We start from the raw sequence: 16,678 nt of genomic DNA on the forward strand, positions 1-16,678 counted from the left end.
GTGGGGCAGCTCCTGTGGGTGAGGAAGGGATGACGACGTTGGCGGTGGTGAGCGGGGAAGGTGCCGAGAGGGACACGGTGCCGGCAGCACGGTGCCGCGGGTGGCGCGGGGAGGAGGCCGGGGCTGGCGGCAGGAGGGGACGGAGCTGGGCTGGGGCGGGCGGTGGCCCCAGGGTCCGGCGGGAGCAGGATTTGCCCTGTGGGGCGGGATGGGTGGCAGCGGACGGCAGTGCCCAGGGCTGGCGTGTGGGAGCCACGGGGGGACGTGGCGGCAGCCGGAGCGCCAGCTGTCGTCCCGTGCCAGGCTGCGCTCCGCGTCTCGGCCGAGCAATAAACCCAGCTGGTGCGCTCTCGTGCCCGCCTCGCCTCTCCTTCGGCCGCGGCGGCACCCTACGGCTGGGCAGCACCGGGGTGGGCGCGTGGCGTGGCTGAGGGAGCCCTGCCAGGGCAGGCACTGCGGTGAGTCTGGGGGTGGCTCCAGCCTCGGTGCCCCAGGATTTGGGGTGGGGATGGAGCCCAGGGTGGGGGGGGGGCAGGTCAGCACTGCACCCCGCACCCCGTCCCAGCCATGGTGGGTCTGTGCCAGTGGGAGAGGGAGGGCGGCCCGCGGCGAGGCGGCGCAGGTCCCTCCCGCGCCCGGCGCTCCCGTCATGTGGTTTCACACCCCCTGGACTTACTTCCAAAAAAGCATTTCCTCCTGCTGCGGTCGGGTGTAAAAGCCTGTGTGGGGAGGGCTGGTGCTCACTTACCACGCGTCGCGCGCTGCGGGTGGCGGCAGCGGCGGCGATGGGGTGCTGGGGCACCCTGCCTGGGCGCTGAGCTGCCCTGACACCCCACTGCGTCCCCTGCCCCAGTCCTCTCGCCGCCCCGGCATGACCCAGCTGCATCGGCCGCAAGGATGAAGCGCTGCTGTCCGGGGGCAGCTTGGGTGAGTGCAGCGGTGCCGGTGTCCTGCGGACCCCTGGCACCGATGGTGGGGTGCGCCGTGGCCGTGGCCACAGGGGGTCTGGAGGCGGAGGGGGTTAGCCTAGCGCCAAGTGTGCCGAAAACGCTCGCTCCCCCCTGGCTAAACACCTGGGACCGGGGTCTGCCTTGCCAAAGTTCCTGCAGCACGGCACGGCCACGGGGACCACAGCCGTGGCACAGCCACGAAGACTGCAGGTGCAGCCACGATGCCTGCAGAACCGTGGGCTCCGCCACGGGGCTGCAGGCAGGGCGCTGCCACGGGGATCGGCTGTGCCGACAGCCTGCAGGCACGCGTCAGGGCTGCCGGCGGTGGCGGCTGCTGGGGCCGGGCAGGCGGCCGCCGCGGCGCACGGCACCAGGGCCGCGTTACGAGCAGGGGTGGTGGTTGTGCGGCACGGGAAGCGGTGGCTTGCCCCGCCACGCAGCCGGCGGTGGGATAGCACCTGCGCCGATGGCTCCCCTGCCCGCAGGGCACCTGCTCCCCGTGCCAGGGAAGGGGGCAGCCGCCCGCCTGCAGGCAGGGCGTGCAGGCAGGGCGTGCAGGCAGGGCCCCACCATGGGAAGGTCATGCTTCGGCGGTGACTCAGACGTGCCGCTGGCAGCCAGGGCTGAGGCGGCCGCCCCGATCTGCCAGCGACGCTCTGCAAGTGGGGTGGCTCATGCGCGGTTTCCAGTCTGCCGGTGGTGGCGGGTTTAATAGAAAATGATTCAGCTGCCGTAATCGGGGCCATCACGGCTGGGAAATCCAGCCCCCGGCGAGGAATCCCCTGGCTCCCTGCCCGCACTGCCGGTGCCGCGGCCCTCCCCAGGGCGGGGGGTGCCAGCACGGGCACCCCCTCGCCACCCCCACTGGGGCTGTCCAGGGAGCTGGGCTCCCCCGAGTACAGCACCCGGCGCCCCGGCGCGGAGGAGCGGTGACCTAGTTTGGGACGCACGTACGAGGCGCGATAGCATCGGGGGGAGCGTGAGCCGGGCACAGCTTCCTCTTGGGGAGGAAATCGCCTTCTCTGCGAGGGAGATAAACCCCAGGAAAGTCAACGTCGGCAGCCTTAACCCTCCCGTGCCTGGCTGCCGGCACCTCCCCGGGCTGGCCATCGCGTGGGCAGGGCGACCGGCACCGCCGGCGGCCCGCGCGCCTGACTCCTTCGTCCCGTTGACATGGCGGTGGGTAGGTGGCCGAGCATCCCGGGCCCCCTCCCCAGCCAGCCTGGCGGCACCATCGGCAGAGCACCCAAAGGGTGCCCGACGGCAGCCCCCCCAGGCTCAGGGGCCGGCAGGGTGGGCCCCACGGCACGCACGTCCTGCGGTGCCAGCAGGAAGCCACTTGCTTGGGTATGCGGGGAAAGCACGGCACAGCGGCCGCCGTGGGGCATTTCCCACCCCCGAGGCCACACCTGGACAGCTCTAGGGCACGGGGGCTGCAGCTCCAGCCATCCCACTCGGCACAGGCACCGGTGTCCACGCGTCTCACGGTAAGCCCAGCGTGCGTGGCTGGGAGGGTGGGGAGCACGGTGGGAGGGCTGCCCTCCACGGGTGCACGGCTCCTGGGGCACCACGGCTGCCTGCATCCCTGCCCTCTCCCTGCCCACAGGTGATCCTGGCAGCCCTGAGTCTGGCAGCGAGTGAATTGCAGCCCCCAGGGTACCGGGACCGCACCATGCCGCAGGGGCAGTGGGTCCTGGTGCGGCCACCCAGCCGCCCGCGGAGGCACGCCACCAGACGTCTGTGCCCGGCCGGGACGAACTGGATCGAGGGGGCTCACCGGTGCTGTGCCCTGTGTCCCGCAGGTGAGGGCCACCTGGCCGGCACGGCATGGCACAGCATGCCGGGGCACGCCGGGCACGTCGGCCCAGATGGCCGTGCTCCCTGTCACCCCGCTGTCCCCACAGGGACATTCCTGCACAGCCCCTGCTCGAGCCACTTCAACGACAGCGTCTGTGCCGCCTGTCCCGCCGGCACCTTCAGCGCCCAGCCCAACACCTTCCTCGAGTGCCAGGCTTGCTATGAGTGCGACCGCCAAGGTGAGCCGGTGGCGTGCCGCACCGCGCCACGCCGCACCGCGCAGCGCTGCACAGTACCGTGCCTGTCTTCCGCAGCTTTCCAGAGCGTGTTGAGCAACTGCTCGGCCACCAGCAACGTCGCCTGCGGCTGCGAGCCCGGCCGCTTCCGCGACTGCCTTGACAAGCGCTGCAGCGAGTTCTCCTGCCGGCAGTGCCAGCCCTGCACCGGGCGGCTCATCCAGCGGCCCTGTGAGTGCTGCCGGCCGGCCTGTGGCATCCCCCCACCGGCTGTGCTGCTTCTGGCCGTGCCGCCCTGCCTGACGCCTGCCCTCTCCCCAGGCTCGGAGGCGCAGGACATGCTCTGCGGCAGCTGCAAGCCTGACTTCTACGCTGAGGGCGGCGAGTGTCGGCCATGCAGCGCGTAAGCGCCGACCCCCTCCCCGTACCCCAGCCGCGGAACACGTGCGGGGCGCGCGGCACGGCGCGGCGCGGTGCCCACGGCTTCCTCTCTCCTCGCAGGAGTGCCCCGGAGATGTGCGGCAAGGAGTGCCAGCGGGTGTGCGGCGGGCAGCGGCGGCCGAGGTGCGGGGGTGGCGGGGCTGGGTGCGGTGGCACGGGGGACGCCGCGGCGGCCGGCTGACGGGGACGCTCCCGTTCCTTTTTCCAGGCTCGGGGCTGGAGTACATCCTGCTGGCGCTCACCGGGCCCCTCTTCCTGGGCGCCCTCGCCATCTACCACAAGAGGAAGCAGCTCCGGCACGATGGCCTGGCAGACAGCCCCCTCCCCACGCCGCAGGCGGCCACTCCCGCGGCCGGGGCTGTGGCCGCGCCGTGGTACCAGGTCAGTGCCCGGGGGTGGGACAGCCTGCACCGGACCCGGCCGTGCTCCCCCCAGGTGACGGTGCTTGCCAGCGGCGCGGCGAAGCAGAGCCCCGAGCACCGGGCCTTACTGCGGGAGCAGCCCGGCGGTGCGGCACAGCCGGGCGGCGAGGTGGAGCCGCCCGCCGCCCCAGAGCCCCGCGGCGCCCTGCTGCAAGGCAGCCAGCTCTATGCTGTCATCAACGCGGTGCCGGTGAGGCGCTGGAAGGAGTTCATGCGGGTGCTGGAGCTGCGGGAGGCAGAGATCGAGCTGGTGGAGCTGGAGGTGGCCCACATCCGCGACCAGCAGTATGAGATGCTGAAGCGCTGGTGCCAGCAGACCAGTGCCACGCTCGACCGTGTCTTCGCCGCCCTGGAGCGCATGGAGCTGGCCGGCTGCGCCGAGGCGCTGCGCCGGAGCCTGCTGGCAGGCCCCTGACCTGCCCGGCGAAGGCACCCTGGCAGAGGGAGGTCCCGGCATCTCCCCAGCTCGCCGGGCACCTCGGGCGAGCCGTACCCCTAAGTATTGTTACTTATGCCGTGTAGACATTTTATGTCAGTTTTATGTTCCCTCCCCGCCCACCCGCCCCCCCTATTTATGCCCCCCTGCTCCCAGGGCTGGGGGGGGCCCTGTGCCCCAGCACGCTGGCTGCCCGGCCGCTCGCGGGACGAGCGGGCGCCGAGCCCGCCATGAACCCATGGGATAGTTCTCGAGGCCGCCCGCTGCCGGGTGCGCCTGCCCCCGCCCCAATAAAATGGCACGTTCTCCATCCGCCGGTCCCTGGCCCTTCTTCCTGGGGCTGTGCCGGCCTGGCCGGGAACCGGTACACTGCTGGCGTAAGGGCCGCCACAGGCGATGCGGCCACTGCAGGTGACGGCGGCGATGCCGGTGACGTGGCTGATGCGGGTGACGGTGGTGATACGGATGATGGGGGCACCGCGGTGGGTGCGGTGCCGGGCAGGGGGGGTGGTGTGGGCAGCCCCAGGAAGGCGCGGGGCACTGCTGGCGGGGTTTATTGTTTTAATCGCTGGAAAGGCAGGCGGTCCGGGGCGCGGGGGAGCCGGGAGCCGGCCTCGAGTGGCTCCGGACATGGGAGGGGCGGGAGTGGAGGCGAGCGCGCTGCAGCCACAACGGCGAGCGGTGCCAGCGGGGAGCACGGGGAGCCAGCTGGCACGGCGAGCCCAGCCGCAGCGGTCGAGCCGGGTGGCACGCAAGGAGCCGGGTGCCCCACACCGTGGCAGCTCGCTTTGCGAAGGGCGGCACGGGGTGGCGGCGGGCTGGCGGCAGTGGGATGGGGGCTACGGGTGCCTGGGGCAGCAGTGGGGGCTCCTCCGGGACAGGCTACGCGGCCGTCCGCGGCGGGAGGAGGGTGCCGAGGCGCGTCCCAGTCCGTGGTGGGACCTGCCGGCCTCCTCCTGCCGCGAAGAGCCAGGGCGCGGCGCGGCTAGTGCTTGGCTATGTCCCCCTTCTTGAGGATGATCTGCCGCTGCCAGGGTGCCAGCTTTGTCTCATCGTACCCGAGAGTCCTTAGCTTTTCCGACTGCTCCTTCTCCTTCTCTTCCTCCTCCCGCTTCAGCTTCTCCTGCTCTTTCCTGCTCGGCAGCGGAGGGCACGGGGCGCCACGGTCACCAGAGCCGCCGGAGCCGCCGTGCCCACCCGCCCGCCCGCCCAGGGAAGGGGCTCGCGGCACTCACCGTTTCTGCTCCCTGCGAAGGCAAAGGGAAAAGCGGGGTTAGCAAAGCCGTGGGGACGGCCGGCTGGCGTGGCATCCCCCGGCCCCGGCTCACCTCTCCTCCTCCAGCTTTTTGCGCAGAATGTCCCTCCTCCAGGCCGGCATACTGGCCAGGCGCGCTTCCTCCTCCTTCTCCTGCAACAGACAGCCGCGTTACCGGCACTGCCGGGAGCCCACCCTCGCTGCCGGCACCGCGGGGCAGCGGCGTGGCCCTGGCGCACGGCACCGCATCCCGCTGGCGGCCGGGCCGAGCCACGCTCCCGGCATGGCACCGGTGGGGGCTCGCCAGCACGTGGCTCACCGGCGTCGCCCCTCGCCGCCCGCCTTCTGCTGGCGCGGGGAGGAGGAAGGAGTGCGCGGCGTGGCCAGCCCTTCGCAGCACACCACAGCTTTATTGCACTGACACGCGGGGGCCCACGCCGCCCCGGCACCGCAAACGCCACGCCAGAGGGGAGCGCAGCCCCGGTGCCGCACACCCCGCACAACACACAGCCACAGCAAGCAGCACACCGCAACCTCGGCCCCGGGGCCGCGCGAACCGACACCGAGCCCTCCGCCGAGCCGAGCCGCGGCACTGCCGGCGCCCCTGAGGCAGCTGAGCACACCTGGGTGCCGGGTCTAGCTAGCCCCCGGTGCCTGCTCCCGGCCAGCCCCGCGCCACACCGCCGGCACAGCCCGCAACACCCTGCCGGGCTCAGGTGTCAGACATCTCCGCCTCCTTCTCCTTCCAGAAGGAGAAGCTGCGGTCGATGAAGCGGCAGATGTCCTCCTCGCTGAACTCGCCTAGCTCTGGCACCAGCACTGCCGCCCCCTCCCCTCCCGGGGCTGGAGGGGGGGGCTCCGGCGGGCTCTCGGCCACCGCGGTGGGGCCGTCCCCAAAAAACTCCTGCACAAGGTCCTCAAAGCCATCGAGCCAGTGGCGGTGGCCCGCCTCGACCCGCTCCAGCACGGCACGGTGGAAGCGGCGGACACGGCGCCAGCTGTGGCCGCCCAGGCGGTCGAACATCTCGTAGCAGAGGAGGGTGGCGGAAGCGCCGCTCCTCGGGGCTGAGCGGCATCTCCAGCAGCTGGAAGTAGCCCAGCATGAAGAGGTCGAGTGGGAGGCTGTCGTGGGGCACGGGTGAGCCGCCGACGTGGGGCAGGAAGTGCTGGGGCCAGTACAGCGCCGCGGTACGGCTCAGCCGCCGGATCTGCCGCCCCGGCACCCGGCGGGCAACGCTCCTCCAGCGGGCCAGCAGCCGCCCCGCCGCTGGCCGCCGCCTCTCTGGCCGCCGCGGCCGCTCCTCCCCGGGCACCGCTGCCAGCGCCCGCTTCTTCCAGTGCTCCAGGAAAAGGAAGGCGGCACGCTCCTTGTGTGCCTCGGCGTGCTCCCGCGGGCCGCTTGGCTCTGGTGGTGCCGTCCGGCTCCGCTGCGGTGCCCCATCCCCATACTCCTCTTCCAGGACGGGCTGGCGGGTGCTGCCGGGGGGCTGCGCCCGCTTGCGCTTGGTGACCCTGGAGAGGGGCACGGGGGCCCCTCCCGGCCCCTCATAGTTGGCCTTGAGGCTGCGGACGGAGACGCCGCAGCCCAGGATCTCGCGCCGAGCATCATGCTGGGTGCTGGGGCCGCCCACCGCCCCCCCTGCCCCGGGGTCCTCCCGGCCCCCCAGGGTGGCCGGCGGCACAGCCGCGCTCCTCGGCAGTGTGGGGGACCGGCTGCCACAGGCAGGCTGGTCCTCGCGGGCGAGGGCGAAGCGCCGGGGCGGCGGGGCGGCGGGCAGCAGTGGGAGCAGCAGCAGCTCCTCCTCCGGCCGCCCCGGCAGCAGCCGCACCTCGTGCATCACCCGCAGGCTCCCCAGCTGCCTCTCCAGGTGCCGCACGTCCTCCTCCCGCATCGGCTGCCCGGTGGGTCCCGGCGTGCCCCCACGGGCGGGTGGCCCGTGCCGGCACAGGGGCTGCGAGTGGCTCCCGGGCTGCGGCGGGAAAGAGGGCAGAGGGGCTCTTGAGGCCACGCTGCGCGCGCCACGTGCCGCCGCCGCGCACAGCACCCCCGGGGTGCGACGCCCCTGCATGCTGGTGGGGTGGTCCCCCGGCACGGCCGGGAGCTGGAGGCGATGCCACACACGCCGTCTTGCCAGGTCCTGGGCCGCCGGGCCGTGCCCGCGCCGCGCTCGCCACCGTGGCCCGCGGGACCCCCCTACCTTGCGCCGCTGCTCCTCTTCCTCCTGCATGCGGAGCTGCAGCTTGCGCACCATCACCTGCCGCTTCCACTCGGGGATGGGCCGGCCCTGCTCGTCGTGGCTCGGCACCAGCACCTCCGCCTCCACCGGCACCCCAGCACCCGCCGCCAGCACCGGCGAGCTCCCGTTCAGCACCAGCTCTGGCGAGCCCCCTGCCAGGCAGCGTGGCGGCCCGGCAGCCTCAGGGGTGGCCGGCGGGGTGGGCGTCCTGGTGGGTGACGGGGAGGATGCCGGCGACTCTGCCTGCAGAAAAAGGAGGGAGGGAGGGCAGTGGGCACCTGCCGTTCCACGCCACGCCGTGCCACCGGCTCCCGTGCCCCCCCCCAGCCACCTACGTTGGCCCCTGCCTGGCCGCTGCCGGAGAAGATGGTGGTGAAGCCTTTGCTCTGCGGCGTTGGCTTGAGGCTCTTCCCAGCCTTGATCTCAGCCAGCAGCTCCGAGTTGTCACCGGTGGGGGACATCATGTTGAAGGACTTGGTGCCTGGGGGGAGGCAGGGTGGGCAGTAAGGACCCCACTGCTGGCAGCCCCCTGCCCCTCTGGCTCCCCCGCCAGCTTGTGGGGCATGGAGGTGGCCGGCTGACTGCCCCCCGCACCCGGGAGCCCCTGGGACGCTCATCGGAGCAGCATCCCAGCATCCAGCCCCCCCCAGGTCCACGGGACCCTGCAGGACCAGCGCCCCAGCACCCAGCTCACCAGATCCACAGGAACAGCACTCAACTCCCTGGGTGCCTGGGACCCCACTGGAGCAAAACCCCAGCACTCAGCAGCCTGGCACCCAGCCCCCAAGGTCCATGGGACCTGCTGGAGCAGCACCCCAGCACCCAGCTCCTGGGGCCCCAGCCCTGAGTGTCCTCCACCCTGCGGCACTGTGCTGCGGCAGCAGCGATCTGACTGTGGAGGGATGGGTCCGCGGCTGGCGGCAGCCCCGGCACAGCAGGACGGCCCCGTGCCGCCTCGCCGGGGGCCTGGGAACCCCTACACTCCCCCGCAGCCCCGGCAGCGACGCACTGACAGCCTGCGCCAGCCCTGCTGCCAGCCCTGAGCCCCAAGAGCTGCACAGCACCGGCACCGGAGCACGGCAGTGCCCCCGGGGATGCCCGCGCCGCTGCTCACGCCGCCCACCCCGCGAGCACCCACCGTCCGTGCCAGCCATGCGCGGGTCCCTAACGGCCCATGGTGCCGTGACAAGGCAAAGCCCCCTCCCCGCCGCCGGCACCCGCAGCTCGCCCCGCTCGGCCGCGCCGTGCCGGGGCTGGACGGCTGCGGGTGCTGAGGGCCCAGCGGGGCGCACGCACTGCCATCCAGCGCCGGCTGAGACCCCCCAGCCCCGGGAGCCGGCGCTAATAAAGCGGGCGCCGAGCGGCGGCCAAGCCCGCCGGCTGCAATCAGCGGCGGGGGAGCGGCCGGTGCGCTCACGTGGCGGGGTCACGCCGGCCGGCTGAGCGCGAACAAAGGCCCTCTGTGAGCGGGGCCGGCTGCGGGGCCACGGGGGGCGTGGGGCCCCCGGCCGCCTGCCCAGCCCGGCCAGCCCTGCCCGGCGGCTTCGGCAGCTCCGCGCCGGCGCTTGAGGCGCCCGCGTGGCACGCCGGCCTGGCGACGCTGCAGCGAGGGCTTGGCGGGTGGGAGGGCTGCGAGCTGTTGCCAGCCCCAGTGGCCGTCGACGCCCCGTGGCTCCGGCGCGGGACGGTGCCAGGTCGGGCCCCTCCGGCCGTGCCCGGCGCCGGGGCACCCCCCGAGCAGGGAGGAGCGCGGGGCCGCGGTACTTACTCTTCATCTGCCTGAGCGCCTTTCCTCCTAGGGAGAGAAGCAGAGAGGCGGCGCGGGGCGCGCGGCAGAGGAAGGATTTGGCCACCGCGAGACAAGAGAGAAGAGAAGCGGCCAGCAGTGAGAGCAGGCGGGGGCGGGCGGGCGTGGGGGCCCCCGCGCCGACACCGGAGGAGAGAAGGACAGAGAGGCCGTCAGGAGCCGCGCGACCGGAGCGCCGCAGGAGGAGACGCGCCGGGGCAGCCGGTGCCGCGGTGCAGCCGACAGGACGGTGCCCGGGATCGCGCCCCGTGCCCGCCCGGCACCCTGCCACTTACTTCCCGTGGAGGACGAGGAGCGGCGGGGGCCGGCGGGGGTCTCGGCCAGCGGGGGCGGCGGCGGAGGCGGCGGGCAGGCGGCATCGGGCAGTGGCGGGGGTGGCGGCGGGGGCGGCAGCTCGGCACCGGGCTTGCTCTCCCCGTTGCGCATGGTGTCCGCCGAGATGGGCGATGCCTGAAAGAGAGCGCGGGCAGGCGTCGCCCGGTGCCACTGCCACCGAGCCACGTGCGGGCTCACGGCGTGGGGCGGAGGGCTCACCTCCTCGCTGTGCGCCATTCGCCGGGGGCCGGGCTGCTCGGCCGCGCCGTGGCCCAGGTGCTTGTAGTAGTCACCGGTGCTCGGCTGCTTGCCGAAATTCCTCGACCGCCTGGTGGAGTCGGCCCTGCGCAGGCCCTCGGGGCTGCTCTCGCGCGACGCCAGCTGCAACGGGGAGCGCGGCTCAGTGCAGCCGTGCCCGGCTGTGACCTGGGTGGCTGTGGGGCAGAGCTGTGGCGGAGCGGGGCCGTGCCAGCGGTGGCCATGGGGCAGACGCCCGGCTGGGGGGACGGCAGGCGCGTGGCCCAGGGGTCCGCTCGGCACGAGGCTGCGCCAGGGGCTGCATGCTGGGGTGGCAGCATGCGCCGTCAGCGCCTGGCACTGTGACCCCATAGCCTGTGCCCAGGATCCCGGCCGAGCCTCCCCCGGGATAACCCCCTGGGAACAGGAGTGCCGAGCCCCGGCCCCCGCGGATTACCGGGAGCTTATCCCCCATGGGGCCAGGGCCCAGTTCCAAACCTCCCTCTGAAGGGGGCTCTCAGGCAGCGCAGCCTCGGCTCACCCCGGCATACCGCAGCAGCTTTGCGGGTCGTGCTGCCGAGCGCCGGCGCTGCAGGGGGCCGTGCCTGCTCCCTGGGTCCGGGAGGGCCGCAGCAGCACGGCCCTGCTCCCTGTGCCAGGGGCCCCGCTATTTGCATTTCCCCGTGCACCACTGCTGCCGGTGGCATTTGCATGGCAAGCCTGGGCGCTCGCCGCCGCCGCCAGCCCCAGCTAAGTCAACAAGCGCCAACTCGGTGCTTCCTGCTCTGGATGCCATGCGCGCCGTGCCAAGCCTGGCTCCCCGCTCCAGCAGCCCCAGCCCCGTCCGGCATGAGGGTCCGTGCCACTCAGCCCCGCTGCATGGGGCGCCCGCGCCGCTCTGGCACCGGGCTGCACGTGCCCGCACCTCCCCAGGGCTGCCTGGCTCTGTAGCCCCGGGCAGGGCTGCTCGTTGCCCTGGTAAGTGCTAACAAGCCAGGGCCGTGCACAATGAGCCCAACGGGGTCCTGAGGCCCACGCGGGCCTGGAACACTTGCCGCCAAGACCCCCCATCCCATGTGCCTCTGTCCCCGGTGGTGCTGGCCTCTGCCAGCGCCCTGGCCATGGCTGTGCACCGGGCTCCCGTCCCCAGTGGGGGTGGCGAGAACCAGGGTAGGGGGTTGGGATGGCTCCGAGCCCACCGCGTCCCTGTGCCCCCCCAGGGGGCTGCACCCCTCTTACCTGTGCACACCCGGCTGAGCCCTCTCCGCTCCTGGCAGCGCCGGCTGTGCACCCGACACCTGCGGCGCGGGCGACACCGGAGCCGGCCCGCTCGGGTTACAGCCTGCGCAGTCGCCCACGCACAGCTCGGTGTGGTGCCGGTGGCATCGCCGGGGCCACGTGGGCACGGCTGCACCGGCTGGCCACGCGCCAGCCTGCACGGTGCCACCAGGTGCCCCAGCCGGCGCAGCGGTGGAGCAGGGCTGCCCAGTGCCGCGGAGGCACCAGAGCCTCGCCGGCCCCTGGCTCGCTGCAGCCTCGCTGCCAGTTGCACCCCAGCCCCCCGGTGCATGTCAGCGTCATGGGCACGTGGCCTCAAACCGGGGGTGTCCCCTCCCAGGGCCGTCAAGAGCTAACAGTTCCCCATGGGGGATCAGTGCTCGGTGGCATGTCCCCCCCGGTGGCACGTCCCCCCCGGTGGCACGTCCCCTGAGCTGTGTGGCCAGGAGCAGCTGTGCACAGGGCGCGGGACATGGCGCATGGGGCCGTACCTCTCGGCGCAGCGCCTGGCTCTCCACGTGCCGCAGGTTGTTCTTGGCCCGCACGTAGATGTCGGCGGTGTGCGGGGGCGGCGGGGGGCGCGGGTGCGGGGTAGCCGGGGGGCGGCGGGGGCGGCCGGGTGGTGGGGGGCGGGGGCGGCGGCGGGGGGAAGGCGGGGGTGGTGGCGGGGGGGGGGGCCCTCGCCTGCTGGCCCCCGGCCCCGCGGCCGCATCTCGGGGTCCAGCATGTCCATGTACGCCTGCATGTCCATGAGCGCCGGCTCGGGCACCCCTGTGCAGGGTAGGGGGTCAGGGGGGGGCTGGCCCCGCGCCCCCCCACCCCACGCCCCCCGGCCCTGCACTCACGGGTGGCGGGGGCCCCCGGGGGGCCGCCCCTCTTCTCCCCGGTGCTGGACTGGCTGGAGTGGCAGGAGTCATAGTTGGAGAGGGTGCTGGCGGGGGAGCCCACCTCGAAGCGCGCCTGGGGTGCCGACACTGTGGTGTTGGGCGACGACATGCCCGAGTCGGGCTGCCGGCACTCCCCGTCCGCCGAGGGGTCTCGCGACAGCACGCGGTGCTCCACGCTCTGCTGGCACAGCCGGGCGGTCAGGCGGCCGGGCAGGAGCGACAGGGCCCCGCGTGCTCCCCGCGCGCTCGGCCATGGGACGCCGCCGTACCATGTTCTCCACGGTGCGCAGGTACTGGGCGCAGTGGCCGTGGCCGTTGTAGTCGGCGAGGTCAGCCGCCGTGTAGCCGTCCTGGTCACGGACGCTGAGGTCGGCGCCATTCACCACCAGGATCTGGCAGCACTGGGGAGAAGGGGGGCGCGTGGCAGGGCTGGAGGGTGGCCCCCCCCCCCAGTCCCCCACTGGCCACCGGCCCCCACCTCCAGCTCGCCATTCTCAGCGGCATCGTGCAGCGGCGTGCCGCCCCAGCCGTCGGCAGTGATCTCCCCACCGTGCAGCAGCAGCCAGCTCAGCACCTTGGCGTGGCCGCGGCTGGCGGCGAAGTGCATGGCCGTGGCCCCCTCGGCATCCCGCTCCGACAGGCTCACCGTCGTGAAGCTCATCTGCGCAGGTAGGCGGGCTGAGTGCCAGCGCCACCAGCCCCACGCCGTGCCGCCACGCCGTGCCGCCACACCGCCACGCCGTGCCTGGCCAGCGCTTACCAGCCAGACGATGACGGTGTTGTGGCCCATCTGGGCGGCAGCGTGCAGCGGGGTCATGCCATCGTGGGCACGCGCGTGGGGGTCGGCCCCGCAGTCCTGCACCAGGTACTGGATGATCTCCAGGTGGCCCTCCTGGCAGGCGAGGTACAGCGGGGTGGCCCCCGTCTTGGTCTGGGCACTCAGAGTGCTGCAAGCGGGGCACAGCGCCCGTCACCTGCGGCCACCACTGCCAGCAGTGCGCCGGGATGGGTGGGCACAGGGGACACATAGGTTGCAGGGACATGGGGACACATGGAGGCACAGGGGACACGCTGGTGGGGGGCAGGCAAGGCAGCGCCAGGGCCAGGCAGCGTGGGCAGGGAGCCATCCACCCCACGGCTCCCCACTGGGTCCCTGTGCAGCGGCAGCCGCTGAGGCGGGAGGTCGCTAAGTTAATCAGCCTGCTTAGGCTAAGCTCCTTCCTCCGGCTGTTTTTGGACACTGCAATTTAGCAGTATTTTTAAATAAGCGGCTTAGGCAGCACCAGCTGCAGGGGAGCCGGCAGGGAAAGGCCGACCTGCACCAAGGCGCTGCCCGGCCCCGCTGCCCCTGCCAGCCCCGCTGCTGGGCACGGGCATCCCCCCGCTGCCTCCGGTGGGCCTTGGCACCACCGCATCCCTCGTCCTGAATTGTGCATCCCGCCTCCCGCATCCCCGCTGCGCGGGAAGCTGCTTTATGAAGCGCTCCATAAAAATCCCTGTTGAATATTTCAAAAAGGAAGAGCAATAAATACTCCGCTCTGTTATCGCAACGATCGCGGGCCCTTAATAATTGATCCCTGTAACCGTGAGACGGGCCGCGGCCTGAGCGGCCTTCCCACCGTGCCGTGCCGCAGCACCAGGTCGGCATGCTGCTGGACACTTCTCGAGCAGGGGCTTGGGCGGTGGGAGGCCGGCCTGGGGCATGGGGGGATGGACAGGCATTCAGCCTCTGATTGCCGTTTCCCAGTAATCGTGAAGGGGTTAGGCCACTTGGGCGAGTGCCGGTAAACTGCTTTGCCAGATGGCCGTGACCCCACGCCAAGCCGCTGGCTGCCGGGGCGAAGGTGGGCCGGGAGCGCCAGCACCCCGCGGCGGCACCCGGGGATTGGATTTCGCGGCTGTAACGGAGCCTCCGGCTGGGCGCGGGGCCGGGAGCGGGGCCAGCCCTAAATAATTCAGGGGGAAGGCGGCGACGGCAGCGGAGCAACCCCGGCAAGAAGCGTGAAAGCCAACGCGGGATGGCCGCCGCCAGCGCCGCACCGGGGCCGCCACCGCGGGCACCGAATGGGAGCCGTGGCGGGGCCGGGCCGCCGGGGGGGGTTAACGGGGGGCTGAACCGGCACACCAGGGGCAGGGGCATAAGGAGCCGGGGCCGGTTTCCAGCCGCTGCCCACCGCGGGCAACCGGAGCAGGGGCTGCAGAATCGTCCGTGCAGCCCCGCGGCTGCCGGGGACCGGAGACCGGGAACGGTGCCGCTGGTGGGGGCGGGGGGGCGCGGAGTGCGGTGGCTGCCGCGGCGGCCCCGGGAAGGGCGGCGGGCTCTCCGGGGCGGGCGGGCCGAGTCTTTTTACGTAAGTGCGGGCGGACAAAGGCGGCTGTGTTATCGGCCCGCTCCAGGCGCCCCGCCAACCGGCCCGGCGGCGGGAGTTCTGCCGGCGCTCGCCCTCGCTCCCCGGGCCGTCAGGCAGCCGCGGCCGGCGGGGCCCGGCCGGGCAACGCGGCCGCCTTGCCCTCGGAACCGGGGACGAGGGCGGCTGCGGGGACCCCGCCAGCCGCGCTCCTGCCGGGGCGGGGGGGGGGTGTGTGTTGTGTGTGTGTGGGGTAGGGAGGGGGCGCGGAGCCGGTCCCGCCGGCCGGCAGCGGGGCCGTTACCTGGGGCAGTGTCCCAGGAGGAGTCGCAGGGAAGGGAAATCCCCTTTGGCCGCGGCGTAGTGGACGGGCAGCGCTCCCGTGGCGGTGGCCGCCGTGGGGTCGCTGCCCCCGAAGCGCAGGAGCCATTCGATCACCTCGTGGTGACCGAAGCGGGCTGCCAGGTGCAGGATGGTGGCACCGGAGTTGTCTGTGTCCTGCGGGAGGAAGCGGGGCGGCCGTCGGCACCGGGGACGCCAGCCCCCCTCCCACGGCAAGGCGACCTGCGGGGGGGGGTGGGCCGCGGGGCAGCCACCGGCCGAGAGCCGGCCCCGGCCCTGTTGGGGGGGGGGTTGCCCGGGGCGGAGATCCCGCCTGCAGGGAGGGGGGCCGTCGGAGGGGCCGTGCGAGGAGCGCCTCTGCCCTCCGGCGGGGCCTGCAGCCGCGCCCGGCCAGCGCCCCGCAAAGCCCCCCCCCCCCCTTGTCCCGCCGGCGGCGGGGCAGCCCCTGCCCGCGGAGCCCCGGCGGGGCGCGGGCGGAGCTGGCCCCCGGCCAGGACGCCGCCGAAGCGGGTCGGCCCCGTCCTTGCCTCCTAATCCCCGCCGCCAGCCCCGCCGCCGCCTCCTCTCCCTCCGGCCCGTCACATGTCGTCAGCTCCCGGCCGGCCCCGGGGCAAGCCGCTTACCGCCCCGGCCCTGCCGTTGTGTAACGCCGGGAGGGGCCGGCGGCCCTGGAGGGTCCGTGACCCCTTCGGGGCTGAGCCCCGCCGCGACGACGCCGGCCCCCCCCCGCCCCGGCCGCCACCCGCCCCGCACGGCGGTGTCCGCGCCGGCGGAGCTGGAAAGCCCACGCGCGACCGTCTCCCCGGGAAAGGCCTCCCCGGTTGCCCGCCGCCCCCCCCCCCGCCTCGACCCCCCCGCGCCCCCGCTCGCACCTGCACGCCGCAGCCCCCCTGCGTGAGCAGCCACTGGAGACAGGCGAGGTTGCCGGTGGCGGCGGCGTCGTGGGCCGGCGTGGCCCCGTTGCGAGCCCGCGCGTCGCCGCGGAGCGCGGCCTCGGCCGCCAGGTACCGCAGGCAGGCGAGGCGGCCGGCGCGGGCGGCGTGGTGCGCGGGGGAGGCGCCCAGGGCGTCCCGCAGCCCCGGCCGCAGCAGCCCAGCCGCCCGCAGCCCCCGCAGCGCCTCCACGTCGCCCTGCCGCGCCGCCAGCAGCGCCCGCTCCAGCGCCATCCCGGCCCCGGCGGCGGCCCCGGCCCCGGCGGCGGCCCCGGCCGCCGCTTGGCACTGCGCGGCGCTCCCGCCCCGCCGCCCCCCGGCCCCGCCGGCTCCTCCTCCTCCTCCCCCGGGGCCGCCCCTCCGCCCGCCCCGCCCGACGGCGCGGCGGCTGCCCGCTGCCCGCTGCCCGGGCCGCCGGCGCCGCTCCCCCCCCCCGGCCCCTGCCGGGGCAGCCCGCCTTTGCCGCTCCCTGCGGCCGGCACCGGGGGACCCCAGGAGCGGACCGTGCCCGGCGGCCGGCGCTGCCGTCCGCGGGCCTGGGGAGCCGCTGGCCCCCCCCCCCCCGGCCCCCCCGCCCCACGGGTGTCCCGTCCTCCCCCCGCCCGCCGCCCGCCAACGCGGGAGGCGCGGCGGTAATGGGCTCCTCCGGCAGCCCCGACGTGCACCTGCCGGTCCCGGCAGCGCAGGCAGGAGCGGGGGGGGAGTCCGGCCGGGCTGCCCTGTCTCCTCCCGCCGCGGGGCGGGGGGGGGGGTGCGGC

At 74.0% G+C, this 16,678-nt stretch overlaps 2 protein-coding genes across 2 annotated transcripts; one reads left to right on the forward strand and one right to left on the reverse strand.

Moving 5' to 3' along the window:
• Nucleotides 1-656: 656 nt before the first annotated feature.
• On the forward strand, nucleotides 657-4,272 carry TNFRSF25 (TNF receptor superfamily member 25). Its single transcript, XM_052792635.1, is given in 7 exon segments — nucleotides 657-927; nucleotides 2,557-2,986; nucleotides 3,062-3,214; nucleotides 3,305-3,386; nucleotides 3,485-3,530; nucleotides 3,532-3,547; nucleotides 3,633-4,272. Coding segments are annotated over 7 exon segments (1,386 nt in total). The 5' UTR covers nucleotides 657-897; the 3' UTR covers nucleotides 4,262-4,272.
• A 557-nt stretch (nucleotides 4,273-4,829) lies between these two features.
• On the reverse strand, nucleotides 4,830-16,185 carry ESPN (espin). The gene is given in 18 exon segments (XM_052792638.1): nucleotides 4,830-5,415; nucleotides 5,518-5,529; nucleotides 5,611-5,690; nucleotides 7,736-8,017; nucleotides 8,110-8,255; nucleotides 9,543-9,569; nucleotides 9,857-10,031; nucleotides 10,116-10,277; nucleotides 11,903-11,977; nucleotides 11,979-12,058; nucleotides 12,061-12,097; nucleotides 12,100-12,229; nucleotides 12,307-12,476; nucleotides 12,568-12,699; nucleotides 12,777-12,959; nucleotides 13,059-13,245; nucleotides 14,951-15,144; nucleotides 15,861-16,185. Coding segments are annotated over 18 exon segments (2,514 nt in total). The 5' UTR covers nucleotides 16,155-16,185; the 3' UTR covers nucleotides 4,830-5,267.
• Nucleotides 16,186-16,678: the final 493 nt, after the last annotated feature.

Source organism: Harpia harpyja, chromosome 7 (assembly GCF_026419915.1).
Source record: "Harpia harpyja isolate bHarHar1 chromosome 7, bHarHar1 primary haplotype, whole genome shotgun sequence".
NCBI lineage: Eukaryota > Metazoa > Chordata > Aves > Accipitriformes > Accipitridae > Harpia > Harpia harpyja.